Here is a 12,846-nt window from a genome sequence, read left to right as displayed (position 1 = left end):
AAATCAAATAGCCACACGTGAAACACAAGACAGCGTAACCAACACAACTGGGGGGGAGAGGGGCAGAAGATCCATGGTACAGGAGGACAGGAACCAGGGAACTGACCCCACGTGAAGGCAACCGCATCAGTCCACGAGCTCGGAAGTTCTGTAGGACCAACGGCCTGGTCTCTTTACCAAGTGGCAATGTGAACAAGGTGGGCTGGGGCATGACGTGTGGGGACCGGCTCTGGAGCAAGAGACTCAGACAGAAAGCCCAGCAAGCCAACTGGGAAGAAACAGACTGGAGACCATCAAGGAAACAGGGGTGTAGTCGGGGTACGAGATGACGCCCATGAACTGCTGCGAACTTTACTGGGTTCTGGTGGTTCTGGAGTCATATAAGAAAACAGCCACGTACTAAGAGACGGAAAGAACACACAAGAGTGACATGACACAAGGGCTAGGATTCAGCTTAAAATACTTTAGGAACAAGAAGGAAGGGAGAAATAAAACAGACCAGTGAAGCAAACATGGCACAACCTTGATAATTACTTCACCTGGGAGATGAGTATATGGGGGTTACTTATATTATTCTCCCTATTTCTGTTTATTTTGAAAGTTTTCATTATAAAGGTTAATTTTCTTAAAAATTGAAAGCAACGAGCTCAGTATGCATATACTAACAAATAAACTACACAATTCCACGTATCAAGCAGTTGTATTATCTTGAAACACCACACCATCCTTCTGTGGAAGTCCAATGTCTTATGAATAGTTTAAAACACAAAACATTCCTATCTCATTATGTGAACGCTCCCGACATTTCAGAATATACCTTAGCAAGGAATAAACTATACTGAATCCCACATCCCAATGACATCATTCTATAAAACAGCACCAAAATAAGTGCAATGTGATTCACTGAAACTCATCCTTGGCAGAAAAGAAATAAAGTCCTCGAGCATTAAAAACAAAAATCAAATACTGGAAGGATGCATGGAACACAGTGAGAATGATTATTCTAGGGGCAGGGATGGGAGGAACGCTCTGAGTAGCATTCGAAATATCTCAGTGGAGACATAATGTTGCTTTCAGTTTCTTCCCAACCACGTGAATGTATTAACTCTTCAAAAATAAAAATTGTAAATAAAATCATTGCACATACACGCTTTTCGTAAAGAATTACTTTCACTCTTCCATGAAGAGTTTAAAACTTGAAAAAGAAAAAAAATTAAGGTATTTTTGCTCTTTAAGATTCCCCATCAGCTGCTTCTGCCACTGTTTTCCAGGACTCACCTCTCACAGTTTTAAAACACAATTTCCTATCTTTCTAATAGGTTCTCTCTTCTCTTATGCGAAAATTAAGAAACTTGAAAGAAATCTTAAATGTTTAACATGTAGAGCAAAAAAGTCCCTGGGTAGCTTGAAAAAAAGCTCAAATCAAGGAAAGCCCCTTCTGCTTTTCATTTCATGTCAAACCACACATTTTAGTCTTTACTTGCAAGTAGAGGCATTTAACGAGGATTTAGAAATCTTCACTTTGTTTGACCCTTCTAACCTCAAACCGAAACTATTACATTTTCCCTTTCTTTTCTCCTCCACTACCTGCGCCTCTCAGCCTACTCTAGTCAATCAAGATGATTGACACTGCAAACCAAAACTCAATCCTCTGCCTCTTAAGCTATTCAAAATAGATGTTTTAAACCCCCAATTCTTACAATCCCATCTAAAGCATTTCTGCATCCCTTTTCCTGGTTCTTTTACTGAGTTAACAGCCAAATAAGTGAACTGAAGTCCCCTGTGGCTGTCAGGTGGGTTACACTGTGTTCCCGGAAGAGTGGTGACTTCTACTCTAAGAACCGGCCAGCCTGGGGAAACCTCTCAACAAAGGAGCTTCGTGAAGACCTCCAGAGGTCATGCTGCCTTCAACAAACCTGACCGATGAAAAATGCCACCCACAGAAATATGTTTACCAAAACAGTGATCACTGGGGTGCTTTTACCACGGATCTCCAACCACCGGTGTGGACACAGGCTCCAACAACGGCTGCCAACCAGCACGCATTTCCTGGGCCCAGAGCGCGTTCCCCACTGCACTTCAGAGGAGACAAGGCAAACGTTGCTCCGCGCTTCCAGGCGTGGCTGACAGTGAGGCCCAGAGGACACAGTGAGTGCCCGGCCGTGCGGCACTTGGGCTGTAAGCACAGGCCGGGGGCTTCGGGGACTCCAGGCACAATGTCACAGGTAGGGCAGGGCAGGAAGCCGCAGCCTCTGAGACAGAAAGGGACCAGGCAGGGGACAGGGTTCAGTTTGGCAGAGGTAACCTGGGGAGGACGAGGGTGGTGAGGGAGAACCAGAGGGCGTGTGTGTATCTTTCATTAGAGCCACGCGGGCCTTGAGCGACGCTCCAGCTTCATTTTAAAGGCGGTAGTGGGCCTGTGACCTTGAAGACGGAAGGGACCCCTGTGTGCTGCCCTGCCGGCCACAGGCAGGCTCCCCCGCCCTGGACACGGCCACCAGGATGCACAGGCAAGGTGGACCCCTGTCCCGTGCTGTCTCTCTCACCAAAAGCTCTCTGATGAGTATTCTGCTACTGATTTAATACAGTCATTACATTTCAGATGAGTGTTTTCTCAGAGAAGCTTTAAGGCAGAACTGAAACTCCTTCAAAAGATTTGAGAGGACAATTACAAAGCATCTCTTAGAGGGGACCATTCTCTAGAAGAAGGTCTACAGATGGCCAATTCCACATAAAAATGTTATTTTAGTACTAAAAATACAAGCTAGCTGAGGATAAGTCACTTTCCCAGACTGTGCATAGCGTGTGTCACAGGGGAGCCAGGCCTGTCCGGGGCCTCAGCCCTCAGGGGCTCCTGGCCACAGGGCCACACTGCCCCCGATCCTCCCATCTGGACAAGACCCCATCTCTGTGGTGGCTGCAGAGGGGTCAGAATTCCCAACCTTCGGGGGACTCGGGGAGCTCTAAGTACTGAGTCCAGAGTCAGGCAGCAACCTAAAGACCTTCCAGTGGTGCATTTTTGGTATAAATGGAGGACTCACTCCCCTTTATTCAATAGCTTCTGTTTAAGATCACTGTCAAACTTCTCAGGGATCGCACACCCTGATTAATGCATACGTATACTTCATAATTGATTCTATCTTTCCAAGTATTCAAATATCCACATGTAATTTCCACAGAACCACCACTTGTGTATGCTATACTTACAGAGCACAGTTAAATGACAAAAATATCGCTTTTAAATTTAAGGCTAAGGTTTTAAAAAATAAGGGATGGGAGGGACTTCCCTGGCGGTCCAGTGGTTAGGACTCAGAGCTTCCACTGCAGGGGACACGGGTTCGATCCCTGGTCGGAGAACTAAGATCCTGCATGCCACGCAGCACGGTCAAAAATAATAATAATAATAATGATAGTAATAGTAATAATAAGGGGTGGGGGACATGATGCAGAGGAACACCACATAAAAATCACAGTGGCAGGGCTTCCCTGGTGGCGCAGTGGTTGAGAATCTGCCTGCCAGTGCAGGGGACACGGGTTCGAGCCCTGGTCTGGGAAGATCCCACATGCCGCGGAGCAACTAGGCCCATGAGCCACAACTGCTGAGCCTGCGCATCTGGAGCCTGTGCTCCACAACAAGAGAGGCCACGACAGTGAGAGGCCTGTGCACCGCGATGAAGAGTGGCCCCCGCTTGCCGCAACTGGAGGAAGCCCTCGCACAGAAACGAAGACCCAACACAGCCAAAAATAAAATTAATTAATTAATAAAAAAAAAATCACAGTGGCAAAAATTAGAAAGAAACAAGGACATCTAATTTACATTACTTTCCAATGTCAAAAATACAACTAAAAACTTTAAATAAGGAACATATTAATAAAAAATTTAACATTCCTGTATGCTACGTCTTTGAAAGGATTTTAAGAGAGAAATGCTATTTTTTAATGCAACTGTAAGAGCAGGATCTGAAGCCTTGCAGCCATAAAACACAACTGTGAAGTAATGTCTTATTACTAGCATATCTTATGTTAAGCTAGAATATATTCTGAGCGCTCACTGTTTATCAGGATCAAATTATTACAGATTCTGAACTACAGTTTACGTGCTTTCATAGAGAAGGTGACTGATGCTGAATTTGGGACACATGTATAAGAAATACCAGCTGACAAAGCATTATTACCTACAGATTAGGAGACACCTATGCTCTGTAAGTAAGACTGGTGTGGGGAACAGATACGTAAGGAGAGGCCACAGAGGGGAACCGATGGGAACTCAGTGGGTCAGCTCTTGGACACAATGACTGATCTCAGGCCACCTCCTGCTGCCGGGGCAGAAAGAACAGGAAAAGCTACGGGTTTCTGCTTCTATGACAAATGCCGAAAGAAACCATTAGAATAAGCAGCGTCTAATTTTAGTGAGGTGCTTACTACCCTTTGCTTGATGCTTGAATATAATGCATGGTAACCAAAAGACTTTAAAGTTTAATACCAACTGAGTAAGTATATTATCATGATATATGCCAGCACGCTTTAGTAAAGAAAGCGGCTCAAAACTTTTATTCTCTTCCAGGACCTAAGTCAATCTTAACTGCATATCTAAAAAATGAACCATAAGAGAAAAATGTTAAGGATTTGTTAAAGGCTAAGATTCTGAGATTCTTAAAAAATATATTCCTCTTGCAGATATAAAGTTGCTTGGGACATAAACATTTTTGTGTTCACTCTGAACAGGCCTCCATATTTTGTGGGTTTACAAGCAAACATAAAAATCACAGAAATAGGGTATATTTAGGGAAAAAAGCATAGCTCCTAGTTTGCCACAGTTTAACAGACACAGAGGAATACAGAAGCCAGAGGAGTCCCTCTATCAACATAAGCTTCCCAAAGCCTTATTTCATTTATATCCTCCCAGAAGTGCCAGTAACGTGCTGACGTGTCCCAACAAAAATGAGAAAGCGTAAGAAAAGCACACCGTGCCGTGCCAAGTACTACCGTATTCCTCCACTGGTTCAACAAGTATTTGCCGAGCACCCACCCTGGGCCCGAAACGGGACACGACGAGGGTTCTAGCAAAGTCCCAGCCCCTCCAGCTCAGAGTCTAGAAAGAGCCTGGACAGCACCCACAGGAGGAGGTGGAGGGGCCCGGATTCCAGCCTTGCGGGAGACACTCACAAGGTGTAAACAGGAATGACAGAAGCCACAGAGGGCGGGCTATGGGGGAGGGACCACTACAGGCCTGGGGGAGGGGCTTCCCAGCCCGGGTAAGTGACCTGAGGGCAGATGCTGGCCACGTCGGCACAGGGCCTGAGCTTGAGGGGACGCAGTTTGTAACGTGGGCACCGAGTGAAGGGACAGCTGCCCAGTTAGCAAGCAAAACGCTCAATACATATTTCTTTCTTCCTTCACACATACGAGTATTTCTCAAAAAACGTACCTCTCTGCACGAAGCACACCACTGTAGTAGGGGGGATCCCAAGGCATTAATTCCTACAATGGAAAAATTCACTGTTATAAAAGCTGTTGACTATTTCACAATTTCAATCAATAATTTAGCCAACTTATAAAATGTATACCTGTTATGATGTCAGAAAAAGTTTTATAAAAAGCCTAAAAATTCATGACTTGGCAGGAAATACGTGCCTTTTTATTTTGACTTCCCTGCAATCAGTGAGTTGAGAGGTATAAATAAGGCATAATCGCAGAATTTGGGGAAAAGGTAAACAAATGTCATTCTAAAATGTAAACTAATAAAAGTCAAAATTGATAGATTAAATTAGCCACGCTGAAATTTTCCCCAAAATGTAACCCATGTATTAATCCATAAAACATACTGCAGGTAAGATTAGGGAACTAAAGGTGAGACTAGGGTTCTTTCTAAATCTAAGCAAAGAAGCTTAGGGTGGATACCAGAAATGAAAGCAACAATTTAAAACGTAACTAAGGCAGAATTAACTCTAATCTTGGCAAAGAAAATGTCATAAAGAAATACGAGAACCACCACTTTTTACAGCTGGTACAGAACAGTGACGGGAAGCGGGGTAGATGTGCGGACCACACGCCCCGCAGGCTGCCAGGTGACCGAGAGCGGGGCAGACGCTGGGCCGGGACGCAGGCGGCCTGGGCCCAGGCCCACGGTCCACAGCACACCGACTTCCAGCGACACCCCCCCCCGCCTGCCTTCTCCCCCCAGCCCTGCTGGCCTCCTGCTGCACCTCCACCGCAAGGCAGAGCCCTCCCTCCGGCCTCTGCCTAGAGGGCTCTTGCCTGGCTGTCGCCGGCCCGTCACTTCTTCAGGGCTGCTCGGCGGCATCTTCCCGGGGGTTCTTCACCGCCCAGCCCCTGTAAGACAACAGCTTCCATCCGCTTCTCCTGCATTATCTCCCCACAGTCCCTATCCCCACAGGACCAGCACAATCCTGATTTTGTCCATGTGTTTACTATCCCTTTCCTCCCCCTACGACGTAAGCTTCCTGAGGGCAGGGATTCTGCTTGCAATTCCCCCGTTGTATCTTGGCCCCTGAATTCTGCCTGGCACACAGTAGTCCCTCAAGAGTTATCTGCTGAATGAATCAGCAGCAGCTCCCGGACAGTACTGCTAAATGCACTTCAACTGCAAAACCAAACATCTGGCACTGAGAAGAGCTCCGTGAACGAGGCATCCATCCTTTACCAAGGTCCTTTAAAGGTTCAGTTTAGACATTATCTCCTCTGCCAACAAGGTATTCTTTCTCATGCGCCATGCTCATACTTCTATCAAGGAAGGGAACCAAGGTAAGACACAGAGGTTTCCTTTCTTTCTGCCCATGAGCTCCTGAAGGGCAGGGACAGCACCCCTGGGACTCTGGCCCCTGAGTGATCAGTTCCCGGCACTCACGGCCTCCAACAGATGACTGTTTACTAACTGCTACGTGCCAGACAGAGCGCAGGCTCTAATGCAACAGAGACAAGACACCATCTCTGTACCAAGAGCTGACAACGGTCCAGGCAGCAGGAAGACAAGCAGCCCGCCAATCAGAGAACAGTGTGTCATGTCTATGACGTTGTACCACGCCAAACAGCCCATGAAGGGTGTTAAATCACAGGGGAGGGCAGGAAACGTCTGGAGGAGACAGAGCCTGAGTTGGGTTGTGAAGAATGGGAGCACCTAATCCAGATGTACGGCATTTGCTGGCACATAAATGTCAGTTACAATTTTAAAATAAAAGAAAGCACAGCATGGTAAATCAACTATACTTCAATAAAAAATAAAAATAAAGTAAAAGAAGGGAAAGCAAAGCAAAAAGTAAGTGAAAAGCGCACACAAGCATCAGGCAGGTGTCAGTAGTGAGCAGGGAACGCTGACCGGGCTCCCAGGCAGAAGAGGAGGCAGCCAGGAAAGATTACGAAGGGCTTGGTGGGAAAGCTAAGAAATGGGAAGGTGAATCTAATGATTACCTGAAAATGTTAAACAAAAGAGTGCAAGGCCCAACCAGTGTTTTAGAAAAATCCCTCTGGCGGCCCTGCATTCCTTCATTCCCATTCCAAGTAAGTGCACAGGACCTTCTCCACGTCCAGCGTGGGCCAGGCACCCAGCAAAGCAGTTGGAATGCAGGACAACTTCGAGGGGAGCAGAACAAAAGGCTAGAAAACCAGTCACTGTCGTCTTGGGGAGAAGGAATAATGACCTCAGCCAGGGCTGTGGCAATGGGCACAGACAGGGGACAGAGTTCCCAGGAAGGCAGAAGCTGCAGGCCTCGGTACCTGACACTATGGGCGGGGGCGGGGTGTGAACACCTGCAGGGCTCACTGACACATAGCACGTGGCGCCCGAGAGCCTGCCTTTCTACCAAGTGCCCAGGTGCTGCCTACCAGGGAGCAGTTTCAGAACCCCTGGTCTAGACTTAGTCCAGGGTCTGGCTAGGGGAGCAGGGTGAACGGTGGTACCTTCACCAAAACGGGGGCTTCAGGAGGAGACTGGGCATTTCCCAAACATCCTCAGAACAGCCGGCATCAGTAGCTACATAACATGTCCAGGGCTTCCCTGGTGGCGCAGTGGTTAAGAATCCGCCTGCTAATGCAGGGGACACGGGTTCGAGCCCTGGTCCGGGAAGGTCCCACATGCCGTGGAGCAACTAAGCCCGTGCGCCACAACTACTGAGCCTGTGCTCTAGAGCCCGTGAGCCACAACTACTGAGCCCACGTGCCACAACTACTGAAGCCCGCACGCCTAGAGCCCGTGCTCCGCAACAAGAGAAGCCACTGCAGTGAGAAGCCCGCGCACCGCGACAAATAGTAGCCCCCGCTCACCGCAACTAGAGAAAGCCTGCGTGCAGCAATGAAGACCCAATGCAGCCAAAAAAACACCAAACAAACAAAAACATGTCCAGGGAGAACAATTTCGAGTCATATTAATGAATTAGCTTTTGGCAACACACTTCACCTTTTCTGTTCCTGTGCTCACCAAGCTAAACTCTGATCCATGACCTAGTTTCCCAAGTGGACCTGCCTACCAAGCCGAAGTGGGTGGATGGCTGATCCCAGCTACTCCGCTAGATACAGCTCTGATTACCAGTTAACAGTCTCACGTGCTGCTCCAGACATCAGCGACCGTGACGGAATTACTCCATTTCATGGTGGTTGGATCTGGGAAGCCGGTCAAGAGTTTCTAACCCTGCTCAGCAGCCACCAGCAGCTACAGGAGAGGGGCCCCGACACCCCAGCAATCCCGTGGCAGCCCCGAGCCGGATGAGGACCCGCGTCCCGACACCTGGGATCTCCCCACTTTTCAGGGCACCCTCGGGCCCTAAGGACACTCAGGCTGACTGGGAGGGTCACGCAATCGTTTGATCTTAGGAGTCGGTGTTTTCAGGACGGGTTTCACTTTGCCAGTCAACACTGATCTACTTCACTGAGCTCCACAGGTCAGCAAACAGACGTGTCAACTGCGAGGTGAGCACGGATGCTGAAGCTGCCACCGGCCAGGTCATCCCCCCACGAGCCCCCTAAAGGTCTTCGCACAGAGACGCCGACTCTCCGTAGAACAGAGGCAACCTCTGTGTGAGCAGATATTAACACAGGTTGTGTTAACAGACAGTATGGGAGGTGTGTGTGTGTGTGTGTGTGTGTGTGTGTGTGTGTGTGTGTGTGTGTGTGTGTGTGTGTGTGTGTGTGTGTGTGTGTGTGTGTGTGTGTGTGAGTGAGAGAGAGAGAGAGAGAGAGAGATAGCAACTAACCAACAAAAACACTGGATTTCCTGGAATGTCAGACTCGGACATTTGGATCAAATATTTCAATACTTTATTCCCCAAATCCAAGGATCAGAAACTAGACTATATACACCTTCAGCAAATCAAAAGAAAGTTCTAGAGTCAAAAGATAAAGACCTCAGCTGACAGACTGTTTATGTTATAATAAAAATATCCCAAGATGGTCACTTACAGAATTTTGAGGATTTAGTTTCATTTTCATCCCTCGTATCATCTCGAAATCTTTTATAGTTCTGTAAAACAGGTTTATCATTAATTGTTAGGACAAAATTTTCATAATTACATTGTAAAAGAACTAGTCTGCTTATGTTACTTTCCAATATTCATGATAAAATTAGAAGTAATTTGTAGTGCAAATGCAACCAGTACTAATCCAAATTTTACATGTGCTAGAAGAAATGATAATATATACATCAGTAAATTACAATTTCTACCTTTAAAAGCATCTTGGCAGAGATATGTCTTGAAAGTACTAAAAGCCTGGAAAAACTAGCAGTGTTAACAGAAACATGCAAAGTGCAAAGTGTTAATCAGTAAACTTTAAACCACTGCTTTTTGCTACACCTTAAAAGAGAGGCTAACAAATTACTTCCTATAAAAGAATATTAACATAGATTATATTTAAGATTGCTATTCATAATTTTTCCCCTACCAAAAATCTCCAGCTGGGCAATAATCAAATATGCACTTAATATTTGCAGAATATGAAATTTCCATCAGAATGAACTGCTATATACCACTATAAAACTCTGAAGATAAGTTTGCTCAAAATATAATCTATAGCTACATACAAGGGAAAAAGAATAATAATGCTTAACCAGCAAGGCAAAGTAGAATAAAGTCTCAAATAACTGCATAATCAACACTACTTCATAATATCAAAGCCATGACAGCTCACTGCATTGAAAGATAACTTTAGAATTTATAAATATAATCCAAACTGGAGAGGCCTGTGTTCTAAGGCATGAGTCTGTAACAGAAAATGGAAACTGGAGCTAAAATTAACACGCTGGTGCAGTCAGGCAGCAAACGAGGTTTTAGGCAGCGCCACAGAGAGGTCACGGTCTCTCACAAACGTGCCATGCCTCGTCCTAGAGCCAGCGTGTCTGAAGGCTCCTGCGGGGCTGGCCCCCAGACAGAGCACTACCAGAGTGGCCCCGAGGACGAGGGCCAGCCCAGGGGGCTGGGCAGGGAGAAGGCCAGCGGTTGTGACAGAGGGACCGCTGAGAGCGCTCTTACAGCACCCAGCGGGGCAAACAGATCCATCTACCATCCCCACCAGCCGCCCACGCTGAGGCCGAAAGAAGAGAAACGCTACGTCTCCAGCTGATGATAAAACTGGTGGTACAAGCTAAAACATATAGTTTCAAAAGGTTTGGGAAACTTTAAGAAGTCCCTATCGATGATGAGCTCCTCAAGACGGCTGACTGGCTCAGCAGAGGGGACGCCCAAGCTTCCGAGACTGTCACCTTCGGGGGACGACTGCACTTTCACAGTAGGGCTCACTGCTCCTCTAATCTCTTGAACAGTCCACAGATCTGACACAATATTCCAACACTTACATTCTTAACAGGTCACTTACTAATTGTTTTTTTATAAATCAAGTCTTAAAAAAAAAACTAACTAAATAACACGTACTCTAAAGAGTAGAATAAAAAAACAAACCTTTCAGAGAGTTTGTCAGATAGCTTCTCAAGGAACTGCATGACAGTCTCTAAAATGAAAATCCAAAAGAAAATATCTTTAACTACATAAAATAAAATGTACATACCTGTTAAAATTATAATGTGGTGATCATAAATCCACACACTACAATGCCTTTAAAGTGACGATTCTCAAAGGGAAGCTGGGTTGCTGACATATACTAGGCATTTCTGGATGATGATGATCTTTATTAAATAAACAAAATTAAACCGACATAGTAATAATCAAAGCCTTAAATGATACCCCAAAATAAAGAGTTAAGGGGAAACGAAAGAAAAGAATCCAAAGTTTGATCTATTTCTATCTATTCATATGTATAAGGGAAAATAATGTCTGTCAGACATGTCTTATTTTTTTCTGAGTTTTCAACAGATAGCTAGACTCTGATTTGTTCATAAAAATCACTACAACTTAGAAACATCAGATTTTAAAAATCAGTGTTTTTCTGGGTAAATATTTTTATTTTTATATACACAGCAGAATAATCTATTTAGGATCAGTATCCAAAGAAAATATTGCAAAATTAGAACATTAAAAATTTAGGCTCTATTGGAATTTTTTTTTTTTACTACTTAAAATACTTCAGCCACAAGTCACTATATTGTACAAACCCATAAAGGCAATGTAGTGGATTTACCGTTGTTTCCCATGATAGGAAATTTTTCATGTGACTTTTTGAATTTAGCACTTTTTGCCACTATTTAACATGTACAGAGCTTTCATATGTATTTGAGAGTGCGCTACACACACTGTTTTTCTATTTTCCAGATGGTCTTTTATATGTTTCAGTTTCTTGTTCAGTTTCTCTCTTTTCTGAGTAAAATAAGAGGCTGGGGAAAGGACGGACCTAAACCAGGAAGCCAGGGGTCTCCCCACCATCAGTGCTGAACCAGCCCGTACCTCGTAACCTGAAAAACGCTGCCTCGTTTTAGATGGTGTTAAGAAAAACATCTGTTATTTAGTTTAAAATAAAGTCTTTATTTCCAGATATCAAACCAGCTAGCATAGAAAACTGTTTTCAAATATATCTGTGTGTGCTATTTCAAAATAACCATTTTTTACTAACTTTCACCTATTTCGTTTTCCTAGCTCTCTTGCATAGGAAACATCTACCTCAATTAATCTACCTGGAATACTGTCGTAGTATTCAATAAAAAGGAATGAGTTTGAAACAGCCTGAGGGCAAATGCATGCCTCGCCGGAAGATGACCCCCTGACACACCTGTCACCTGGGGTCCACCTTAACCGGTACCCCTCCCACCTCCCTCCCCCTCTGTCGACAGCTCACTGCTCCTCACCACCACTTTCACTTCCCTCATGAGACTTTCAGCAACCATCCAAGCACCTGCAAACTTCCTGCGCTCCTAAAATCCTAGGGCATTGTTTTCCATATTCTATGCATTTGGAACTGAAAAGACACTGACCTGTATTAAGGTTTATCTTTACACGTATACGTCTAAGCTCCCCAACCAAATGTTAAATCCCTCGAGGACACAGGTCACATTCGACACAACTACGCGCACAGAGTCCAGCTCCAAGATATTTCCTTGCTAACCACCTTGTGAGCCGTGGATCTGAGGGCCATCACCCTGGGCGCTCGCTACTGCGGGGCCGGTGACCTCCAGTGCGCGTCACTCAAGCTGGGGCTCAGTCCCCCACCTTCCCCGGGCCCCGGCTGCCCCCAGCGTCCAGGTAAGCTGACCAGTCTCGTCCCGGCGTGTGTGTGTGCCGCGCTGTCCATCAGTGTTTCCACCTGCGCTGACCACCTGGCATCTCACACCTAACTCAGACCCACCGCGCTCCTGCCCCGCCCCTGTCAGCAGGAACTGTCTTCCCGGTGGCTCATGTCGAAGGCCTGCCTCTCCCTTCGGTTCCACATGCCCCAAACGTGACATCCCACCAC

The 12,846-nt window shown here is 45.8% G+C and overlaps 1 protein-coding gene across 6 annotated transcripts in view; it reads right to left on the bottom strand.

Annotated features, from left to right (window-relative positions):
* MIPEP (mitochondrial intermediate peptidase) overlaps nt 1–12,846 on the bottom strand; it is a 141,474-nt gene that overhangs the window by 105,181 nt on the left and 23,447 nt on the right. For all 6 annotated transcript variants that reach the window (XM_082435632.1, XM_082435633.1, XM_082435634.1 and 3 more), the window contains exons 8-10: nt 10,905–10,953; nt 9,412–9,472; nt 5,429–5,481 (exon numbers count right to left, since the gene is read on the bottom strand). In XM_082435632.1, the coding sequence (XP_082291758.1) occupies nt 5,429–5,481; nt 9,412–9,472; nt 10,905–10,953 (163 nt within the window). The remainder of the gene's footprint in view (nt 1–5,428; nt 5,482–9,411; nt 9,473–10,904; nt 10,954–12,846) is intronic.

The sequence above is a fragment of the Balaenoptera physalus genome (assembly GCF_965194825.1).
Source record: "Balaenoptera physalus genome assembly, chromosome: 18".
NCBI classification, from domain to species: Eukaryota; Metazoa; Chordata; class Mammalia; order Artiodactyla; family Balaenopteridae; genus Balaenoptera; species Balaenoptera physalus.
This window is presented reverse-complemented; position numbering and strand designations above follow the sequence as displayed.